The sequence below is a fragment of the Callorhinchus milii genome, unplaced genomic scaffold (assembly GCF_018977255.1).
Source record: "Callorhinchus milii isolate IMCB2004 unplaced genomic scaffold, IMCB_Cmil_1.0 Scaffold1, whole genome shotgun sequence".
In the NCBI taxonomy this organism is placed as follows: Eukaryota; Metazoa; Chordata; class Chondrichthyes; order Chimaeriformes; family Callorhinchidae; genus Callorhinchus; species Callorhinchus milii.
In genome coordinates this window covers 64,877,519-64,900,807 of record NW_024704742.1, presented here as the reverse complement: position 1 = coordinate 64,900,807, position 23,289 = coordinate 64,877,519, and the positions used below count along the sequence as shown (strand labels likewise).

The following is a 23,289-nucleotide window of genomic DNA, read 5'->3' as shown; positions in this document are numbered from 1 at the left end:
TAGCTTCAATACTTTAAAATGTAGGGGTCTTGTACACAATTACTGCTACCTGCTCAGGGACAGCTTTAATATTCTCGCAAATTCTAGTAGCCTGTCACAATTATTGTCTGACACCATGTGTAAAAACTTAAAATAAGAGCAAAAGAGAATAGGAAATACAGGAAACTTTTTTTTTAATAAAAGGTTGGCAATAAGCATACTGTGAAACAGATAACCAGCACAGACAGTGAAATAAATGGGTTTTCAAAAGTAACTAGACAAATCCCTATAAATGAATGAGGATTATTAGATTTAGAGATGACTACGTCAGAGGAATTTTGTGGGAAATTGGATGGGTACGACAGCCTTAAATTGTTACTTGAGCCAGGTGCTGAGCCAATGTACTATATCGCAGAATTGGTCAGTAACTGCAAGGAATAAAATTGGGATAAGTTTTAAAAACAATTGTAAAGGATTAAAGGCAAAAAAGTAGAGGGATTTATATTAAAAGGTGCAATTTAGAAAAATAGATGTAGCATTAGGATAGACACAATGGGCTGAATAGCCTTCTGCACTGAATGTTTTGCACTATATAAATGCAATTTGTTAAGACCTTGAGAGGCAAGATTTTATATAATACAAAATTACATTTGTAAAGCGCCTTTCATGTTGGGAGGACGTCCCAAGGTGTTGGACAGTCAGGGATTTGGACTCGAGCTGAGGGTCGGGATTGGGGAAGGTGGAGGGCAGGGAATGTCCAAACAATCCTCCACACATAATTGTTTGTTCACTTTATGCACACTTATCATAATCCTTGCATTTAATATAGTGTCTTATCACATTGCCAAATGACTCAAGATTTTACTGTGAAGTGCAGTGACTGTGTATTTTGTAGGCGAACACAGCAGCCAATCTGCACATAGCGACTTCCAAACCACAAAACTGGTGCAAAAAACATTTTTGGGGACCATGTCATCCTCAAACTGGCTGCTGCCTTTGACTGTAAATCCAGTCACTCCAGCTGACAGCAATTCACTGTGGAGCCCTCGAGACGATACAGGAGTCTGCCCACAAAACACAGGCACTGTGCTTCACAGTAAAATCCTGTGAAACGCTTTGAGACGATCGTCCGACGTGAAAGGTGCTAATACCAAATGCAAGGATTATTATTGCTGTGTTAGACGCAAGAATTAGTGTCATTTCGCCCAGAAAACGTACAGTCAATTCACTTTCCAGTATATTCTGGGGAAGAGATTTGAGACAGCTCAACAATGTGACGAGGCACGATATCATAAGCTAGGATTATTATGAGTAATAAGCGCAAAACCTCTGAGTACTTGGCCACTCGTGCTCGCCTTAAGCCAGCAGCAGGGTGGAAGGGAATTAAATAAAGTACATTACATTTGTAGCCCAAAGCCCAGCAAATACTAGCCCAAAAGTAGCCCAACATTACATGCGTTGCCTCCTCTTTGGGTAGCACCAGAGTAACCGGTTCAGGTCAGTGCTTTAGAAACTGTGTAAGAATAGGACCACAAAAAGGGGAGGGGGGGGCGGGGCGGGGCGACCACCGCGTTACGGGTTCAAATTTCAGAAAAATTAAAAATGTTAAAAATTCGGCACGACGCAAACCCGCCCAAACCCGCCCAAACCCGCCCACCTCGGCCGCGCGCTCCGGCAGTTGGTGTCGGCGGTTGGGTTGCGGGAGTGGGGGTGGGGGGGAGGTGATGGGAGGGGTAGGACTGACCTCGACCAATGGGGTGGGAGGATCTTTGTACGTGCGAGGCTTGTGAGCTTCCAGGTCCAATCAGGAAGAGCGATGCTAGCGGGAGCGGCCGCCGCAACCGTCCCTCGCCGCAGGCCTGTTTGTGGTGGAGAAGGGCGGGGCGACACAGTGAGGCGACCCAACCTCTCTCACTGTGTGACTGTGGTCCGGAGAGGAGAGGAGACGCTCGGCTCGGGGTGTGTGGGGGAGGGAGGGAATCTCACCGCAACAGCACGGGAGACACGTTTAATGTCTTAGAGAGAGAGAGAGAGAGAGGGGGAAGAAGAAAGAAGAAGGAAGAAAACAAATAAATAAATACGAAACGCTCACGCGCGCCAACCGTCGAGCCAAAGGCAGAGGATTGCGCATTTCTGACTGTCGAAGGTAAAAAAAGAAAAGGGGGTAAAAAAAAAAACAGCGGGTGTCGAGTCCGCAAGCGGCCGCTCCTCTCCTCCTCCTCCTCCTCCTCCTGCTGCTGCTGGTGGTGGTGCTGGTGGTGGGGTGTCCCCGGGCTGATGTTTACCATGGCAGCTGCAGGAATTGCTGCTCCCGCTGGTTTAGAGTGGGCTCTCAGCGTGTAATAATTATAATAATAATAATGATAATAATAATAATAATAATAATACCTCCTTTGTATATGCGGGTCTTGTGTGTAGATAGGGTATGCGAATCCGTTACGTTTCTCTCTCTCTCTCTCTCTCCCCCTCTCTCCCTATGCGTGTTACAATAATAATAATAATAATGATAATAATCCCTCTTTGTACGTGAGTGTTATGTAGATGTGTGTGTGTGTGTCTTATACGGTATAGATGTGTCTGTTTCTCCACAAGTGGCGGTGGACGTGACTGGGTTGTGGTCAATCCAGCGTTGTGCTCTCTTCTTTCCCACCACCAAACCCCCCCCATTTCCCTGGATACGAACAGCCATAGACACCAATAATGTCGTTTTCTTTTAACAAAAAACAAGGCAGCCGACTACAAGCATGAGACGCCTTGCAGAGAGCTCGCCAGCTGCAAAATGCACGACAACACCGTGTGCGCGATATAAACACGATCGCGACAGAGGAGGCAAACGATTGCTCTGTGTGTTGTAATTCCCTGCATTTCATGGCGCATAGATTCGGGAACTTTTATGAAGGATATTCAGCAGTCGCATGGCTGGAGATGTGCCCCGTTCATTATGCATTCATGATCCGTCTGCATTTGTCGTAATTTTCTGCTCTGTTTCTCTGCTTTCGAATTGTGCAGTGCTGGGTTACTAATAGTTATTTTATCTGCAGTGTATTTGTTTTCGTTCACTTGGATGTTTAAGTATATTTTTAGATCTATTTGATAGATAGTTTCTGTGGCCCGAAAAGGATTCAGAAGCACTGATCGCGAGTAAATACATTTTAGTTTTATTTTTGTACGGCGTTTTCGTAAAAAAAAAAGGGTTTTTGTTTGCTCCATTTTGGTGTTTTGAATTGGGACCCTGAACTCTGTCATTCTTATTTGTGGGGGAGATGGGGAAGAGGTTAAAAACCTTGGCCTTTTTGGGTCTGGAACATTGTTGGGTTTTTTTAAAAGCTTGTTTGTTGCCCAACTGTGTTAGACTGTACCAAGCTGCATTATTCTAGCATCTTCCTAATCGCGAAGGGGCACATACATGAAATGATGCATACATAAATAGGCATAGGAAGGAGATGAAATGTGTATTCTAGATAAACTCCACGATTCTGAATGTTGATTAATTCTTAAAACTTTTCTATTTCTTTGATCACTTAAAATGTGTGACGTTTCTGATGGATTTAGAATTGTACAGCCTATGTTTTGGATGAGCCAAATACTCTGTATTTTTGTTTTGTGTATAGAACAGTCATTTGCGCTCCCATTTAATTTGTACAGGAATATTAGACATTGATGTTCCCTACGCTCAGCGGGCTCCGGCCTGCTTCACATCCCCCACCTCGCCCGCCCCACTATTGGCGGGCAGGCCTTCCACCACTCTGCCCCCACCCTCTGGAACGCCATCCCGCAGTCCCTCGGTCTCGCCCCCTCCCTCGCCACCTTCAAGACCCATCTCAAGACCCTCCCCTTCGACCGTACTTTTGATCTCCCTGCTTTCCCTCCTCCCTCCCCCACCCCTACCCCCAGCTCGGGTCCGTAACTCTGTCTGTCCAGTGCCTTGGGACGTCCTCCTGACGTGTAAGGCGCTTTACAAATGTAATTTTGTTGTTGTTCCACTATTGGTTCTAACTAATGGAAATTACATTTCCAAACCTATGTTGCTGATAGCTATATTTTATTCCCAATTCTCTTTTCATGTACTTAACTACAATATCTTGTATTAAAACCATGGATATGCTCACCCTTCATATTTCTCCTTGTAATATTTAATTCCGTCATAAAACCTAATATGCGTTCTGCATCAACCACGGTTCTAGATCGGGTATTACATGTTCTAACATCTGTTATTTTGGTAATTACCTTTAAATCTATTTTCTCTGGTTAACAGCTACAGACTAGTGGAAATCATTTCCATCTTTTTACTTTCATCAAACTATTCAATTTTTTTTAAAAAAACCTCCCATCGGGTCTGTCAGCCACAGTTCCTCATATGTAACCTATCATCATAACAAATCTATTAACCATTTATGGTTCTGACATTCTTCCCATTTATGGGGTGCCCAAAATAGGATACATTACTCTAATTGCAGCCTAGCTGATGATTCATATGGGTTAAGCATACCGCTTTGCTTTTATATTATGTATGTATAAAGCCAAAGTTTCCGTTATCGTGTTTTATAGCTTGATCAACTTGCCCTCTCACCTTTAAAGATATGTGTATATTAATTCCTGGGGGTTATTTTAATCTAAAATCTCATATTGCTCTAATTTGTGACTTTGTTTTTTAAATTGTTTTCTAACTTTAGCAGTAGCACATTGGCTATACGTTTAGCTATAACGTGGAATATGCAGAATTATATTTGTGTTTGTTAACTTATGTAATTTAGGTAGCTGATCAGTTGATTCAGTAAATGCTTTAGTTGTTTTCAGGAGACGGTTGTCTGAAAGTTAGAATTAATCTTTTTTTAGCTGGCTCAGCAAGACATACAGTATAGGCTTATTAGGATTTACTTTGAAAAACTCTGCTTTTGCCTAGTGCAAACTGACATTGTTACAGTATTTAGCTGTGGTATTATACCCAATAGGAGAGAAGCAATTGATACTACTAATCTGTAGTTATGTTTAGACTAAGAACTTAAGTACTGTATACTCATAACTTAAGAGACAATTTACTGGGTTCCTTTGGGTTGCCTACAAAATACAGTCACTACTTTGCAGTATATCTTGTGATGTGCTTTGAAACATTCTCCGGCATGAAAGATGCTATATCAAATGTAAAGATTCTTTTTATTATTTACTTTGATTGAGTCTTCCCTTCATGACTGTTTGTGGGATGTTATTGTGTGCAAATTGGATGCCCTGTTCGCCCAAAGCACAGTCACTTCACTTTACAATAAATCCTGTAAAGTGCTTTGGGGCATCCTCTCAATGTGAAAAGTGCTATACAAAATGTAAGTGCTGTTATTATTACTTCTGGGATCCTGAGAAATAGGGGGGGTGTAACATTTAAAACTTTTATGGAAAGAAAAATTGTGCCTATAAACTAGAGTACTATTAATTGTTTCATTGATATAGTGCCTTATATCAATGGCTCAACCTTTCTGATTTTTCTGAAAAGTGTAGTGACTTTGTATTTGTAGGCAAATGCAACAGCAGTCCCAAGGCACTGGATAGTGTCCAGCATTTCAGACCCGAGCTGGGGTCAGGGAGGGGGAAGGGAAGGGAGGGGAAGGGGGGTGACCGATGGCATAGTCGAAGAGGAGGGTTTTGAGTCGGGACTTTAAGAGGGGCGAGGCGGAGTGATTGGGGGATGGAATTCCAGAGGTTGGGGACAGAGTGGCTGAAGGTGGGGTAGGAGGGTCGCGGGACGTGGAGAGGCCAAAGCCGTCTGAGCGGAGGGAGTCAGCGGGTTGGAAGGCTTAGGAGAACGCAGAGGTAGGATGGGGCGAGGCCATGGAGGGCTTTGTAGGTGAGGACCAGGATCTTGAACTGGATCCTCTGAAGGATAGGGAGCCAATGGAGTCGGGGGAGATGGGGTCATGGAGTTTGGTGCGGGAGAGGACACGGGCTGCAGAGTTCTGGATTATCTGCAGCCTGTGGAGGGAGGACTTGGGAAGACCAACAAGCAGGGTGTTTGTCGAGCCTGGAGGTGATTAGGCATGAACAAGAGTTTCAGCGGCCTTAAGGATGAGGTAGTGGGGTTGGGGGGTGTTTATGTGTTCCTGTAGCCTTTAGGATGAAACTAGAAGCCTTGGGAATACTAGACCAAATCTTCATTTTAGGATAAGGCATGGCTGTCACCCACCCTGTTCGGACAGATTTGGTGTATCTATTCCAAGCCTTTCTGACAGGAATGTGGTGCTTCCTCTCACCTCAATCTTCATGGTTCTGACCTTGAATGGTTCAGATCGTACCTCTCAAACTGCTTCCACTTCATCTCCCACAAACGGTTTCTCCTCTAGCCCCTGCACCGTCTCGTGTGGCATTCCTCACCGTTCTGTCCTTGGTTCCTTCCTCTTTAACATCTATACGCTCCCTCTTGGTGGCATCATCCGTAGATATAGGGTCAACTTCAACAAGTATGTGGATGATACCAAACTGTACCTCTCTGCCTCCACCCTCAACTCCAGGACCACTGCTGAATGTAGTTAATTTTCTTTAGTTGAATATCAACAAGACCAAGGCCCTCCTGATTGGCTCCCGTCAGCACCTACACTCCTCAGGCGCTGACAGCATCCACTTCTCAGGAGCTGCTCTATGTTCCCCACCTCGCTCGCCCCACCATTGGGTAGGTCTTCAGCCACTTAACCCCCACCTTTTCGAACTCCACCCAGCAATCTACCTCAACCCCTCCCTTGCCTTCTTTTTCTCCAGACCTAATTAGTAACTGTCCTCTGATGGGAGGGGGGGGGAAAGAGAAAATGGGATCTGGTCAGGCCCGTGCTAGTTTCAAAGTGACATAATTGGTATCAGAATGTTGACCTCTGTGATAATCTCAGTAATCCAGTTCCTGATCCTGGTAGATCCACAGTACTCCGAGGCACTGTTGATGACCGACAAGTCACACTTGGCTCATCAATGAGACTTGGAGTGGCAGAACAATCACTGCCCAACTTCTCATTAATGTTAACAAAACCCCTTCATCTCGGGTATTAATTTGGTGAATCATTACTAGTTGCTATCTTTGTATGGTTAAGCACTTTTAAATGAGGTGTGACTGGGGCTCCATATAAAATTTTATGATTCAGTCCTGTTTTCTAAACACCATTAATTATTTTACTTCAAGAGTGGAATTTGAAGACTTGCATACTAAATTTATTTTGCGGTCTTTTGGCAGAGCAGAAAAAGTTTTGTATTGAAGCTCACAGATTCATTAAAGTTCAGATACACATTTTGGTTTCTTTCCTTGCATTCTTGGTTATTGATGTGTAAACCTTTAAATGTGGGTTAAAGGAGTAAACTTTGTATATGTAGTAAGTATTCAATGGTCCTAATTTTAATCGAGTTACAAAGGCTAAATAACTAAACCTGCTAAATCCTAACTCAATACTTTTTCCAAATAAGATAATATGTTAGCTATAGAGTTCTGAATAAGAGAATATGTTAACTATAGAGCACAGCAATGTCCTATGACATGAGTGACCAATTTTATTTGGGGGATTGTTGGTTAGGACAACGGGAAAAACTCTTTCCTCAGTTTGCTCCATTACTAGTGGCTGATCAATTGTGCATTTCACCGCTATCCTCGAAAACTTTCTTCCAAACCCTGTTCACCTTGCTTGCTCGTTTGCTTTTTTCCTGCATTGGAAATCCTCCTATTGAGTATATCTGTTCAATTGTGCTTTTGTCAATATCTTCTGACCTTAGTACATGCTATCATAATTAAATTTTCCAAGACATTAATTTGATGTAAAATGTGCATAATACTGTTGAATTTGAATGAAATTTTACTCAGTACTCTAGATCGACTAAAGTTTGCTGCCACCACCAACTGTCCCTTCAACAACAGCAACTTGCACTTATAACGCCCTCCACACAGGATAGTGTATCTGAATGCTTAACAGTGGAGGAGCCCGACTCAGAGTCGGGGGGAGGGGTGAGGTGACCGTAGGCATGGTCGAAGAGGAAGTTTTCAGGCACAACGTGAAAGAGGGGAGAGAAGGGGCAACGCGGAGGGATTGGGGGAGAGTGTTCCAGAGTTTGTGCACAGTGGCTGAAAGTGCGACCTACGATGGTAGGGCAGAGGGTGCAAGGGGCGAGCAGGAGGCCGGTGCCAGTCGAGTGGAAGTCTCGGATGATGGATTGGGAAATGAGGAGGTCGGAGAGGTAGGGAGGTGCCAGGGAGTGAAGGGATTTGAACACGAGTGTGAGGATCTTGAAGTCAATCCGTTCGGTGATGTGGAGCCTGGCCAGAACTGGTGAGATGTGGGTACAGTTTGGTGAAGCTATATCAAAAGCAAGAATTAAAATTAAATGGATTCTGCTAGTTTGGTGACATTCCAGTTGATTGTGCCCTGGTTCATTTGTGGTCAAAATAATTCATTTCCATTACATTTACAGACAATTTAATGTGTTAGGAAAGGAAGTCTGAGAAAAGGAAATACTTTTTTTCTGGTTAGGATGTGGATGAGATAAGTTTGAGAAGTTTCCTTCTGCTATATGTGGATCTAGATTTTTTAAGCAAGTTTTTAAATATGAAGGTAATCAACTGGATAATCAGGATTTATTTTGTAGTCAGCTTGCTTTGAATGTTATATCAGGCTAGTGATTCAATATTATGGAGATGAATTTGTCTTGAATACTGTGAAGCAATGGTACTCGCGATGTTCAGGGAAAAAAATGCAAAGAACTTACCTCTCAGTTTTTGTTCATCTTTTCGATTATGAACATGTAGTTTAAAAACAAGTTGGGGAACAGCAACACCTACTACTTGCATTTGTATAGTGCCCTTTGCACCGTGGAGATACTTAGAGCGCTTAACAGTGGCGGAACCAGCAGTGTTACTCTTTCTCAATAGGTTAGATGGTACAATCTCTCTCGTACACATTTTACAACATAGAAGGTCCATTATAAATGGTTTTTAAACTTTAAATTCCTGGTAAGATCTATGAATACTCTGGGCTGATTAATTTTATACATTTGCATCTAACTTGCTGTGACACTAATAAATAAATAAAAAGGTACAAAAATATTGAGATAGCTTTCATGCTATGATATTACTTTACACATTGAAAAACAAATGTAAAATAAACATTTGGAAACTTAATTTTTGTTAGCCTGTAATTGATCTCTTCCCCCACCCACCCACGTTGCCCTTTTTGGCTTATATCTTATGTTGTCAGGGCACGGTTGATGATAGACCAGTTAGCTTCACTCATTGGCAGAACATGAAGGGGTAGGCTGGAACAGGGACTTTTCCCCACTCAGTGCCTGTGAACCAGGGCGTGTTGAGTAAGGAAACTTGCTTACTATTTCGCCCCGCCGGGAAACCAAATCCAGATCCTCTCGAACCTCGAAGCTACAGGACTCCAGATACTGCAGATACCTGGCTGACTATTCCTATGCTATTTTTTTCTATTATAATTCTAAAAATAGAAATCACTCATCTTTTAGAAATTTTCTGTTCCTATCAGGCCATATCAATAATAGGGCCCTATTAATATCTAAAGTGATTCTCACATTTAAAAGATGAATTGGGCTACCGAAAAAATCATTCAGTTCATATATTACTTTTTTTTTGCCAAGACTCCCAAGGTTCAATGTGAATTATAAGTCTAAAAATGCATTATGACTGATGCTTATGTATTTATAACACTTAATATAAAACTGGAAAATTAGTTTGTTTCATTGTTAGATTGAATGCTAATACAGTCACACCACTTTACATTATATCATGTGGAGTGCTTCGAGACGTCTTGATGACTATATCAAATGGAAGGATTATTATTTATATTTAGAGACCGTTTTAAAGAGCAAGGACAAAGCAACTGAAATGGTAAAGGGTGGGGACACGATGCAGATGAGTTAGTAGAAACAAACACCAAATTAAATTTATATAAATTTATCTTTTAAATTTATATAAATTTATCTTTTAAATTTATATAAATTTATCTTTTAAATTTATACAAATGTAATTCTGTTGAAAGGAGGGAGTCACAGAAAATCGGAGATCATTACAACAATTACTTACCTGCTTAATTTTATTGCTATGTTTGCATTGCATTTTTTTTCTCCCTTGGTACTATTTATAAAGTTCAAGTAGTTATTTGGAAAATAATTTATAACCATTGTTGTACATGTGTTTTGTTCCACAAACAGCATTCCAATCTGAAATCCTTTCCCTCCCCCTCCCTATATAGTAATCTACAAATTACTTGGATAAGAGTTGGCGCATGACATTTCTTCTATAGTTTAAGATCAGGAAATAATTGATCACTTGCACAAGACATATTGCAGTATAGTTTAAGCATAGAGCATTCTGGTTGTTTGTGAGTCATATCTGCAGACAGATGGGTTGAAGCATTCACTCAAGAAAAATTGGCACTCCACTTTGCAGTATATCCAGTGAAGCACTTTGAGACGTCCTCCTGATGTGAACGATATTATATTTAATGTAAATATAATATCTTAGCCTATTAAATTATTTGTAAATTTCTGTTGATGCCTCCTGCCCCAGATCTTCAGTATTCTAACAGGCTGAAGGTTAAAAATACTTTTTTTTCTGTAAGTAGTGCAGAAGCTAATTGCAGCGTTAAGCTTGGTCTGACAGTATATTCATGTTTGGTGCTAAATTGACTACTTTTTCAAATTTTTGAAAAGCATTTTGAAAAAAGTGTTCGGCTGTATGCTGCTGAGCCCTCTACATTGTATACATTGTACAGAATATAAAATCACAAGTAAACTAAGATTGTTTAATATCAAGTGGACTTTTCCACCCTGCATCTAATGTACAGCTGCAAATTTGATTTGAAAATTTTCCAAGCTTTGTAAAAATGGCAAAAGAATCCCTGACAATTAGACCCCAGTAAAGTTAAATCATGCGTTTTCTTCTACAAATTTGCAGATTTATAGTAAAAGCTATAAAATAAAAGCTGCAATAATATAACCTGTTACAGATTAATTAAGGATAAAATGAAAAGTTGTTTTATGTGATTTCCTTTTGGATGACTGAACAGGCTATTTGCATGTGACCATTTTTTGACCATTTGAATTCCTTCCTTGGAACTGTGCCTAGGAAGTTTCTTTGTCACTTTCAAGGGCAAACAAAAAGTTCTTTCAAGTCTTTTATTTCAAACTTGCAGTTTCCTGCTGCTGTTTCCAGGGAATAGACTAAATGTGCTAGCTTATTTTAATAGTGTATATATTTAAGGAGAACCCATGCAACTTCAACAAATGAATGGGAAGTGCATGATCAACTGTAGTATATAGAGATTTGGCTACTTGTAAAAGCAAAAAAGATGCAGTGGGAAAATTGGCATAGTTGTAAACTAGAAAAGTTGGCAGTTTCTAAGTTGCATGCAGTTTGATTCATCATTATAGTCACTTTTGTGTATACCTCTTGATAAGTGCATCAAGAAATCTGTTATGTATAACTCCATTGATTGTTGATTATACATGTACACATATACAATATGTATGCTGGGTCAGGGGGAAGGGAGGATGAAAAGTGGGAGTGAGAAGGCTGAATATTTTCCGTCTATGTCCAAATGAGTTTTATCAGTAAATAAATTACTAAGTATTGAAAATTGGAATGAAATTATTTGTAGGCATTTTAACTGAATATTCATTCTGTTGCCTTTGTACGTGTTCTGCAGAAATCCTTAAAAATTGTATCTGTCAGTACTAGTGAACATTATGGTACAATTTATGCATTTGAAAAATGAATTATTAAAAATTGCAAGCGTTTATTTCCTTTGGTTATACATTTATCCAACTATAATAATGGCTGAAATATTCTTGGCATTTGTCCTGAGCAATTAATCAGTTTCTCTTGATGTGTATTGGCATAAACTAGAGGTAATTACTGGAATGCTTTAGTGAGCTACAGAAATCCTTGCAATACAGAGAGCAGTTTAAACTTGATGTGCTCGGGGGTATAAATCATCTGTCTTTACTTATATTAAAAACATAAAGGCACAGAGTGAGAAAAATGTACTCCTACAGCCATGCAAAATCTATCCTTTCATGGACATTATCCTGCCCCTCTAATCTCATCGTGAAGGTGTATAAATAGTCACGTTGCTCCTAACCGAAATTACCTGCCTCTATCCCTCCAATCTTCACACTCTTATCAATCCCCGAGACCAGCACTCCCATCTGTATTGGCTCCACTGGCTCGCTATATTCTAGTAGATTGCATTCAATATCCTTGTCCTCACATTTAAATCACCTTCACCCTTACTAACCTTGCCGTTCGCTTCGCTCGGCCAACATTGGCCTACTCTTATGTCCTTTGCTCTGTCCACCCTTTCATCGCTTTCAGCCACTTGATGCTGGCTCTCTGGAATTCCATTCCCACATCCCTCCAATTTGCTCCCTTCTTCCAGGGCACACCTCAAAACGTATCTCTTTGATTGTGCTTTCCTCCTTGGTGAGGGAGGTAAGTGGCGCCTGGCTCCAAGTTAACGGAATGTCAGATTCGAACCAGCCCTCTGTGGTGGTCTCGGTAGCAGGAAAGCTTGCCAGACAGAAGTATCCACAGCAAGCTATGCGATTTTAGCTGGTTAGACTCCAGCAGTGCCCCAACGCACCCTCTTAGGTCCCAAGCCTCAGCTCTTGCTAACCTGCACCAAGTACTTTCCAGAATTAGGTAAACAGGATGCGTCCGTTCAGGGAAATTACGCACTCCATTCCAATAAATATCTGGAACTTCCATGTTTAGGTGGAATGGGACTCTTATTTAGTTTGGATACTCTTAAGCGTGGTGGGGCTCACTGAAACTTGGCTGTCCCCCGGTGACCCTGTCCTCCTGGCCGAAGCCTTCCACCCCCAACCACTCCCTGGCTACATGTTTCACCACAGCCCCTGCTCAAACCAACGCAGGCTCCTTCCCCCTTTTTGAACATTTAACCTTACACCATACCCTCCCTCGCCTTCAAAATCCTCCTTATCTACCATCCTCCGAAACGGCCTGGTTCCTTCATCCTTGAGTGGGGTGGGGGGTCGCTATATAACAACAGCTTGCATTTATGTAGCACTCTCCATGCTGGGCGGCGTCACAGAGTGCTCAACAATGGCAGAGCCCGAGGCCAAGCCGGGGGGGAAAGATGATCGTAAGCACAGTCGAAGAGGAAGGTCTTCAGGTGCGATCTGAAGATGGGGAAGGAGTGGGCGAGGTGAAGGGGTTGAGGGAGTTCCAAAGATTCGGGTAGTGGCTGAAGGCACGGCTGCCGATGGCACTGCTGTGGGGAGAAAGGAGGTTAGAAAGATAGAGGGGTGCCAAGGAATGGAGGGATTTAAACGCTAAAAATGCAAGTTGTTTTGGTAAAGGGTTTCTGCATGTCAGGCTGACAAAAAAAATTAAAAAATTGTGCTTTTGGTCCTCATCTCCTTAGCTCTGCTGCTCTGCTAGAATTGTCAAGCAGTGTACAATATGAAAGGCTCTATATAAGTATAAATTCTATCATATTGTGATTGTATTACAATTGAAGCGCTCCGGGACGCTACCCTGTGTGAAGGGTGTAATATAAATGCATGTTGTTGTTGTTCTATTGTGTATATAAATCCCTCAAGGTTTGCCTCATCAACCTTCCTCATTCGGTGTTCAACCCCAACACTCCAATATAGAGCAGTACTCCCAATATAAATGCAAGTTGTTGTTATTGTTTGTCCAGAATCCCCAAAGTGATCAAGAACTAGTGTTTTTATGGTATCTTGAGTGGAAATGTCAGTGTTTCATAAGTATTTGCTATAAGTGTAGTGACTTGTTGTAGGTAGATGCACCTATTTGTATGGATGCACCAAAAGCCATTGATCTGGAGTACACCAGAAATCTGGCGGGGGGGGGGGGGGTGGTGGTGGCATTTTTGAATGTTTAATATCTACCTGAAAAAAAGGCAAAACAGAAATCTGGTTTAATGTTTCACTCATTTAAATAACAGTTTGATGCTGTGATGGGAAGCTGGTAGGCTTGGTATTCTGGAAAGATGAGATCAAAAGGGGTTAAGAGGTACCTTGTATTTTTTATCATTACACATTATACAGTTCTTTATTGTTTGCCTCTTTTTCTCATCGTTCCATCCCGGGAGAGAGCAAGAGTCGTTCTAAAAGCCTTTAAAAGAGAAGATAAAAAGCAGCCAAATTTGTTTATTCTCTGTGGAGAAAGCAAAATTTGTTTCACTTCTCAATATAGTATTTTATCAATTCCTCTTCCATTGTAAAAGAGGTTCATTTTATTTAAAATCTCTTACGACAATCAAAAAACAAGAAATCAATGTTTAAAGAAGAACGCTGATGGTTGAAGTCTGTATTTTTGTGGCACAACCATTCTAGAATAGGAATCTGATTGCATATTGATTACTTCCTTCTAAAAATAGTGAGCTTTTCAGAATTGGCCAAAGTATACACAACAGAGTGCCAACTTTGTAGTCACAATGACGTCTGCAGTATAGTTGGTTTCTTAACATCTTATAGAGGCTTCAACAATCTTGAGAGTTTTTGATCTGAAACCAAAACTCAAAATTTTGAATTTGATTCTAGCTATGAAGCTTCCAAGAATGTAGCACTTAACACAGTATCCATCAACGTTTAAATTGTGCAAATTAGTCTTAATACCTACATAATATTCATTAGACTTTCAAAATACTTTTCAAACTATTTCAACGTAGAAGATAACTTAAGTGTTATTGAATTTGCAATGTAAGTAAAATAAGTTACCTTTCATGTACCAACACTCGTGTTCAGTTATTTTCCTAAATCTTTATTTCAAGAATTACTCATCTTCATCAAAATTAAAATGAAATTTCACACGATAATAATCCTTGCATTTGATATAGTACCTTTCAAGTCACTTTGCAAGGATTTTTTGTTGTATATTTTTGCAATTCACCACAAAATTTAAGTATTTTGAAATAGAAGCAAGTATGGAATTACTGCTCAGAAATGTGTCTTGCCATTTAGAAAACCGAATAAAATTTCTCTTGCAAAAAAAAAAGTGCCTTTGACTTCTTTTTCTTTCCCATTAAAATGTAATGTAAAAGTTAATTCTGGTGTTTCTCCATACATTCTGCTTGATGAAATGAGTATTGTGTTCAGCAGCTGTAACATAGTCCAAAAACATTTTCCTATTCAAAATCTCGAGCTATTTTTCAAGTTATTGTAATACAACTGGTATTTTAGCAACTATGCTCAGAGGGAACTTTCCATGTGGAGGTGCCATATAAATGCAATGTGTCTAGTTTGACTACTCTAGCATTGGTGATGGGTTTCTGCGTGCTTCAGGCACACCTGGCAAACCAAAGCAAAAATTAGATGCAATAATGTCATAATTGCAGGAGTCTACTCTTTCCTACTCCCTCCTCCACACCCAGAGGATAGTAGGGGCTCAGTTAACATGAGTAACTTCTTCACTAAAAAAAATAATAATTTTACAATTTGAAATTGTTAATCTCTGTAAATAGCAGTTAGCTGAGATAAAGGTTCCTGCAGCTGCAAATGTCATCTTGTTAGAAATATTTATAGTTTAGGTACTGAACTCTTCTGTCCATAGGGAATTAAGGGGAAGGGCATATTCTTTTATCTGTTACTTTTCGGTTATAAAATGAGACCTGTTAGTAGTAAACATTTTAATATATTGTGCTACCAGTGGTAGGCTGAAAGCTTCTAGAGTACTACATTTGGCTTATTGGGAGCTACTCTTTGAATATTCATGATGTCTTAACAGTAAAGGCCGGGCACCTGAGCAGGGGGTGAGTGGGTAGGGAAAAGTGATTGACAGTGTGGTCAGAGATCGGTCTTGAGCGAGGCGAGGCAGGGATTCCAGGGTGGAGTTCTGGAGAGTGGGTGCAGAAAGACTGAAAAACAGCCATACAGTACACTAAAACTCACATTATATCTATAAATTGGTACAGTTGCCGAAGTCATACATTCACCCAAGTCCCATTCAGCTTCTTATCAAAATTATTTAGATTTCTTTGCACTGCTCGTAGTAATTATCTCCCTAACTCGTAACACCATTCCCCTATCCTCCATTCTCCCACACTTGCCGCTGCATTGAATTGTGGAAGATGACATCCTGATCCGTCAGTGCATGCGCTCTTGGCTGCATTGAATCGTGGGAAACGTAGTCTTGATCCATTGGCATGTGCGCAGAAGAACTGAATTTCCTACGATTGACGGTATTGTCATTGTGCACATGGGGCGACAGGTCATTGAATTACAGGAAATGTAGTTTTGACCTGTCACTGCATGATCACTTACAAGCCACACTGAATTACGCTTGTGCTGTGTAGATTATTAAATTAGATTTTATGTGACTTTTACAGTTTGCCTCCAACTTGGACTTTGCGCAAGTGATGTTAAATGTGATGGTCCCGACTGATATGACTTGTGTGAGTTTTACTGTATTACCCAGAGTCCTACAGCCCGCATTTCTCCCCTCCCCATCCTTGCCAGACTCCACTGGTTCCCTGTTCGACAGCTTGATTGACATTAAGGTCCTCATTCCAACTTTCAAGTGTCACCCAAACATTTGCCACATTTCTACTTCTGTGATCTCCTGCAGTCCTCTTCTGCCCACTCCTGCTCTGCGCACTCTGACCTTCCAATCCCTCCGGCCCACCAATGTTTGGTGAGTTTTACACACTGCATTCTGGTGCTCGCCCTGAATCCTTCTACCTTATATCTTCCCCCCACCCCCTCTCTGTCTGCTTTTAAAATTCATCTTAAAATCCTTTCTTTTTGAATGCACCTTTGGTTTCTTGCTTCCCTTCCCCCAGACATAGACAACAATGATATTGCTGTGCTGCGATCTTAAGCTTTCAATCAAACTCACTTTTGATTGAAAGGATATATTTATTTAAATTTTTTACGCTTTTGCGAGTTTTGCGAGTTTCTTTACATTTGATCATGTTTAAAGATTAATGGAAGTGCAGAAATAAAGTCTTAGTACCTCCCTTTAGGTTGTCCTTAATTGTATATTTGAATAACTGACTTTTCCCGCTATCTGTAATGACGCCAATAACCCCGAGCTTGCTGTTGCTAGACAGCGGCATTTAATTTTTTTTAAAAAACAAAATGGCCTCTTTATCCATTGGAGCATCTGCCCCTGGCAGTGAGAAATGGCGATAGCGATAGATAGAAGCTCTGATGGATCAAGAGAGTTTTTAAAAAAAATCTTGCTGTCTGTAATGATGCCATTATGGGAACACCAGCATTATAACAGGCAGTGGGAAATCGAAAATAAAACTGCGCCTCCCACCCACCTGGTGAAATCCTTGATCAACCCTTGCAATAGCAGCTGCAAACCTCACGTTGTGGGTGGGTGGTGGGGGGGCAGGGACAGGGCTACTGTGGCTGCATTTGAGAAAGCTGGACTAGACTATATGAGCTGAAAGTCTCGTCGTGGGGCTTGAAACCACAACTTTCTGACTCAAAGGTGTGAGTGCTACCAACTGAGCCAAACTGACGTGCTACTTGAGCCATGGTGATACTGTAGATTTATTATTATAAAAATCAGAAGTTGGAACCCTGGTTGATTTTTCACTTCCCCACTATCATATATCGACTGTTGACGGAGCTGAGATGAACTAATTCAGAACAGAATGTGGTATCATCTTGGTTTGTAAGGTTCCTTTTCACATCGGGCATGATCTTTACCAACCAGAGAATCCCTTTTAAAAATGTAACCTTTGTCTAAGATGAATGAACAACATCCAGTAGTTCTCTCATTAAATGGCAACACATAGTATGCATTGATGTATATAATTTCTAAAGTGTACATTTAAATTTAGTTATCTTTTACACCTTGTACGTGTACAATGCTTTTGTCCTCTCCCGTACAAAGCTGCGTGAACTGATCTCCCCCATCCTCGCCCGGCTCCACTGGCTCCCCATCCCTCAGAGGATTGAGTTTAAAATCCTCGTCCTCTCTTAAAACCCTCTACGGTCTTGCTCTTCCCTACCTCTGCGAGTCAATTACACCATACCAACTTGTCCGCTCCCTCTGCTCGGCGGGCACTGGCCTGCTTCATGTCCCGCTCCGCCTGCCCCACCATTAGCTGTCGGTCCTTTAGCTTTTCTTCCCACATCCTCTGGAACTCTGTAGCTGTTGACCTAGCAGAGACCTGTAGCTCCGTGGTTAGAGCACTCACCTTGCAAGCGAGACACCTGGGTTCAATTCCAGGCAGAGCGAAACCTTGGGCAAGTTTCCTTACTCCACACGCGTAATAATAATCCCTCCAAAACCAAAAACAATAATAAATTGGTCATTTTCAATCTACGACTGTTTGTGGGACATTGCTGTGCGCAATTGGCTGCCGCGTTCGCCCACAAATATACAGTCAATTCACTTTATAGTGTGTTCTGTGAAGCGCTTTGGGACGTCCTCCCGACATGAAAAGCGCTATATCAAAATGCAAGGATTATTATTATTTCTGATCTAATTGTGTTATTGTTTCCTTTGTTGAAAGGGAGTCTCTTAACAGGCCAGTAAGCAAGTGCTGACCAGTTTAAAAAGGAGTCCTAGAAATCTAGAAAGTTGTGTAGGAATGACAGCATAAAGATTCAAAGTTTTTCTATTGACCAGATTTTCTATTGAGGAACAAGTAAATTAGTTGAATTGCTAATTTAATATTTTCTGCAAGTAGAATGAGTCCATAGTAGTTTGCTAGTTATTGGTGATGACAGCCATTTAAGTTGACATTTCAATTTGATTTCTTTCATAGGAGAATATAAGATCCTGCTATGAATGGTGACTCTGGTGTAGGGGTGGTTACTTCACCACCCCCATCTGCTCCACACAAGGAGAAATACTTTGACCGAATTGATGAGAACAATCCTGAATACCTCAGAGAGAGGAATATGCCTCCTGACTTGCGCCAGGATTTCAATATGATGGAGCAGAGGAAAAGAGTATCCATGATTCTTCAGAGTCCGGTAAAATCAAAAATGTATCAAGTGTATGAAATGTGACCTCGGCTGATGATGAAAAATTATGCGCATAGGAAAGTTCTATGATGAATAATTAGTTAATGTATTAATATCACCTCCAGGCTCAACTATTGCAATGCCTCTATAGTTCATCTCAACACAAGCTTGCACACCATCCAGAGTTTTGCAACCCATATCTTCTCCCAGGATGAGAATTTTTAAGCCTCTAGCCCTGTCTCTGCTTGGTTATACTGGCCCGCCATCTTTCAATGGATTAAATTCAAAATTCTCATCTTCACTTTCAAATGCCTCTATGGTATCAGCCCACCATATCTTTTGCCCCAGTCATTCGCAAACACCAGCCTGCTTCATGTCGCAGGCTAAACTTTAACCATTTTGCCCCGCTCCCTGGAATCCAGAATTCTTTCTCCTTGCCCCCTCCTGCCCCACCTTCAAAGCCCACCTTAAGACCCAGCTCATAAGCCACTCTTATAATAATAATCAATTTTATTTGGACACTTCTCATTCTTCCACCCTCCCCAAAGGGTTTGGATTCAGTCAGTTGTGTGTAGTGCTTTGAGATGTCCTTCTGACATGAAAAGTGTAATTTAAATGTAAATTGTTATAGTAGCTGTTGTGGTTATAAAAGCACTTGTGCACGTGCACATTCATGACCCTTTTTAAAAATGAATATTCATTCTTTAGGCTTTCTGTGAAGAACTGGAATCAATGATTCAAGACCAACTCAAGAAGGGAAAAACTCCTACCAGTCTACTTGCATTACAACAGATTGCTGATTTCATGACAACAAATGTACCTAGTATGTACCCAGCTGCACCACAAGGTGGAATGGCTGCATTAAACATGAGTGAGTATAATTTTATAATTTTGAGCTGATGTTTCATTGAACTGAAGAGATGTGGAATTGCTTGATTAAACTGATAATAACTTTATATATTCTAAGGAAAATTTTACTCTTATCACATTGTAAAAAAAATTCAAACCTTTCATGAATATTCAGCACTACTAAGGAAAGGGGTTGAGTCAGACCTCTTAAAACATTTTATTAAAATAAACTACTGTGACCCTCTGTGGCTAAACTAGATTATTGAATGGATAGTTGAGAACATAGCCCAAGAATGTCCCTGGTTTATGATGAGTGAGCCTATCTGATTTGGGGTTGTGCATGTGTGGACATAAGAGAGGAGAGGAACTCTTCATTTATTAAATGAGTTGCCTTTGCTTACCAAAAATTCTACATAAATAAGAAAATTTTGCTTAAGGTAGAGAGATTTAGAGCTGCTTGTGGACTTTAACCCCCCCCCAAACTAACATCTCCAAATAAGGTAAGATCACTTATCATAGATCAGGGACATTCTCGGGTGATGTTCTCAACTATCTGTTCAATAATCTAGCTTAAGGTGTCACAGTAGTTTATTTAACAAGATGTTTAAATAGGTCTGATTCAACTCCACTAAGCAAACTCCTTGCTTGTCAGCCTCCCCAACTCCTTCCTCCACAGGCTGCAAATCATCCAGAAGTCTGCAGCCTGGGTCCTCTCCAGCATCAGACTATGTGACCCTATCACCTCCATCCTTGCCTGGCTCCACTGACTTCCTATCACTCAGAGGACACAGTTTAAATTCCTGGTCCTCACCTTCAAAGCCCTTTGTGGCCTTGCTCCTCCCTCCCTGTGACCTCCTAACCTCCTACCAACCTGTCCACTCCCTCCACTCAGCGGGCTCTGGCCTGCTTCATGTCCCCTGCCTTGTGCGCCCCACCATTGGCGGCCTCTCTGCCCCGACTCTTTGGAACTCCATCCCACAGTCCCTCCGCCTCACCCCCTCCCTTGCCTCCTTCAAGACCGGTCTCAGGACCCTTCTCTTCGACCGTGCCTTTGGTCACCCTCCTACCCCTACCCTTCCCGCCCTCCACCCCTCCTGATCCCAACAACCAGCTCGCGTGCGGATCCTTGACTGTCCAGCGTATTGGAACGTCCTCCTGATGCGAAAGCCGCTATACAAATGTAATAATTTGTATCCCATTAAAAGCATAAAATAAGTTCTATACTTTAAGTAAGGAAGGACGAAGATTAGCAAGGAGAAAAGGAATTACTTTGTTGGTCTTCCTATCTTTTGATGTCAGAAGAATAAAAAATTAGTAAACCTAGATCAGTTTAGGTAACTGTTTTAGATAAATCCATTAGAAAATGGGATCATGAGGTGTTACTCTTTTCTGTCTGGCAGAATACAATATACTAGGAAAAATTGGAACTCCTTCCTGTGGAAATTATTCCACCCGTAAGAAAGTAGTATTCAAAAAGAGAAGGGAGTTTGTCTGGGCAACAATTACTAAATAATTGGACATTCCATGGCTGTTTGGGGATATTGCTACACCCAAATTTGCTGCTGAATTTGCCAGAAGAATGCACACAGTTATATCCTGTGAAGTGGTTTGGGAGACGTGATGAGGCACTAGATCAAATGCATATACAGTGGAAACCCCTTAAGCCGGACATGTCGGCACTGGCCATTTTGGCCGCCCTAAGTGGCGTCCGAGGCAAACTGGACAGCTTGATGTTGCTTGGAGTGTCAGTGGTGTATCTTCCAGACAAAGAAACAAGGGTCCATCACAGATTCTCTTTAATTCAGGAATGGAAAAATTTAATTATATGTTCACCTTATGGGTATCATTGCCTTTGCTTTTAGGTCTTGGAATGGTTACACCTGTGAATGACCTTAGAGGGTCTGAATCTGTGGCATACGAAAAAGGAGAGAAACTACTGCGTTGTAAGCTGGCAGCCTTCTACAGACTTGCAGACCTCTTTGGCTGGTCACAACTCATCTATAATCATATAACTGTAAGTTGGAGATCCAACGTTTATTGTTGACATTTCCATGAGTTGGTAAAACCTGGCTCATCGACAGAACTTGAAGGACACTGAGGGCAGGGACGTTTCCCACTTAGCTCCCGTTAACCCTGCAAGTTCAAACCCGAATGGATAGGGTGATTCTAGCTGGATAAGCAGTGGGAAAACTTGCCCACGTTGGGACATTGAACTCTCATAGACTAGATTGACACTCTGTTGCAGTGCTTGGGTTGTGCTGCGTTGTTGGAGGTGCTGTCCTTCGGATGAGACGTTAAAGCGAGATCCCAACTGCCCGTTCAGGTAGATGTTAAACATCCCATGGCACTGTTCAAAAAGTGAAAGAAATTTCTCCTGGTGTCCAGACCAGTAATCTATCAAATAAAATTGATTATTTGTTTCATGGCTCTTTGTGCTGTGTGGGCTTGGGATGCTGTGTTTCCCTACAAATACAGTAAAATCCTGTGAAGCGCTTTGAGATCTCCTTCCAATGTGAAAGGTGCCAAACCAAACGCAAGTATTGTTATTTTGGTTGTTATTGTTATAGTATATTTTAAAACCATCTTCTTCCAAAAAGTGCATAAAGTATTGAAGTAACAATTTGTACATAAAATTTAGTTTAAAGGCTGTTTCCGTATAGAGGTTATTGCATAAAATGCATTTATTTGGCATATATTATCTTAACTAAACTCATGTTTTGAAATTGAGCATAAATTTAAATAAAGGCAGTTTACCAATGTTGTTATTTTCACTGAAATATGACCTTATTCTGCAGGTCCGAGTCAGTTCAGAGCAGGAACATTTCCTTATTGTACCTTTTGGCCTTTTGTACAGTGAAGTGACTGCATCTAGTCTGGTAAGGGAAGTTTAAAAAAAAATACTGTTGCGCTGTTTTCATATCATAAGTTTGCTTTCAGGCATTAGTAAAGAAAAATGTCTGAATTACAAGGGTTCTGGGTTAATTTTTCTTCGTAGCCAGATCAGCTGCTTCATCTGCTTGAAGTGGATTGGGAATGAAAAAATGTGGTAGAAGCTGCAAATCAATAGGTTGAAAAAGGTGGACGGTGTTCTTGGTTGATTGACTATGTCCTTGGTTGATTGACGGGCTTTAAACCCTTGTCTCAGAACAACAATCCCTTAAATCACTCCACATTCGGTGTTTCAGTCACACAGCAAGTGGGTTGGATTTTTACATCCCCAGCATAAAATATGCCTGGACAAATCAGGTGGAGCGCAACATTGAAAGAGAGACCTGGTGTCAAAGCCTGTGTGATATTCTGAGGACAAATTGTGACCTCCATCTTCTGAAACCTTTTAAAATGGTTAAGGTATTGAATATAATATTCATTATCTTCATATTCAAGTATAAAATTTGTATCATACAATGGATCATTGCAACTTCTTGAAAACAATCTTATTTCAGAAGTACTTGCATTTATATTGATTTACTGTCAGTATTTGCAACATTCAGGTGATACTTGATACTTAAC

At 41.0% G+C, this 23,289-nt stretch overlaps 1 protein-coding gene across 4 annotated transcripts in view; it reads left to right on the top strand.

Moving 5' to 3' along the window:
- The first annotated feature begins 1,805 nt into the window (after positions 1-1,805).
- The window catches only part of add1 (adducin 1 (alpha)), a 51,819-nt gene continuing 30,335 nt past the window's right edge, over positions 1,806-23,289 (top strand). For 2 of the 4 annotated variants that reach the window (XM_042342966.1, XM_042342950.1), the window contains exons 1-5: positions 1,806-2,125; positions 18,729-18,939; positions 19,639-19,801; positions 21,642-21,793; positions 22,575-22,655. In XM_042342966.1, the coding sequence (XP_042198900.1) occupies positions 18,748-18,939; positions 19,639-19,801; positions 21,642-21,793; positions 22,575-22,655 (588 nt within the window). In that variant the 5' untranslated portion in view covers positions 1,806-2,125; positions 18,729-18,747. The remainder of the gene's footprint in view (positions 2,126-18,728; positions 18,940-19,638; positions 19,802-21,641; positions 21,794-22,574; positions 22,656-23,289) is intronic. The other 2 variants (XM_007905256.2, XM_042342959.1) reach the window with 2 other exon arrangements.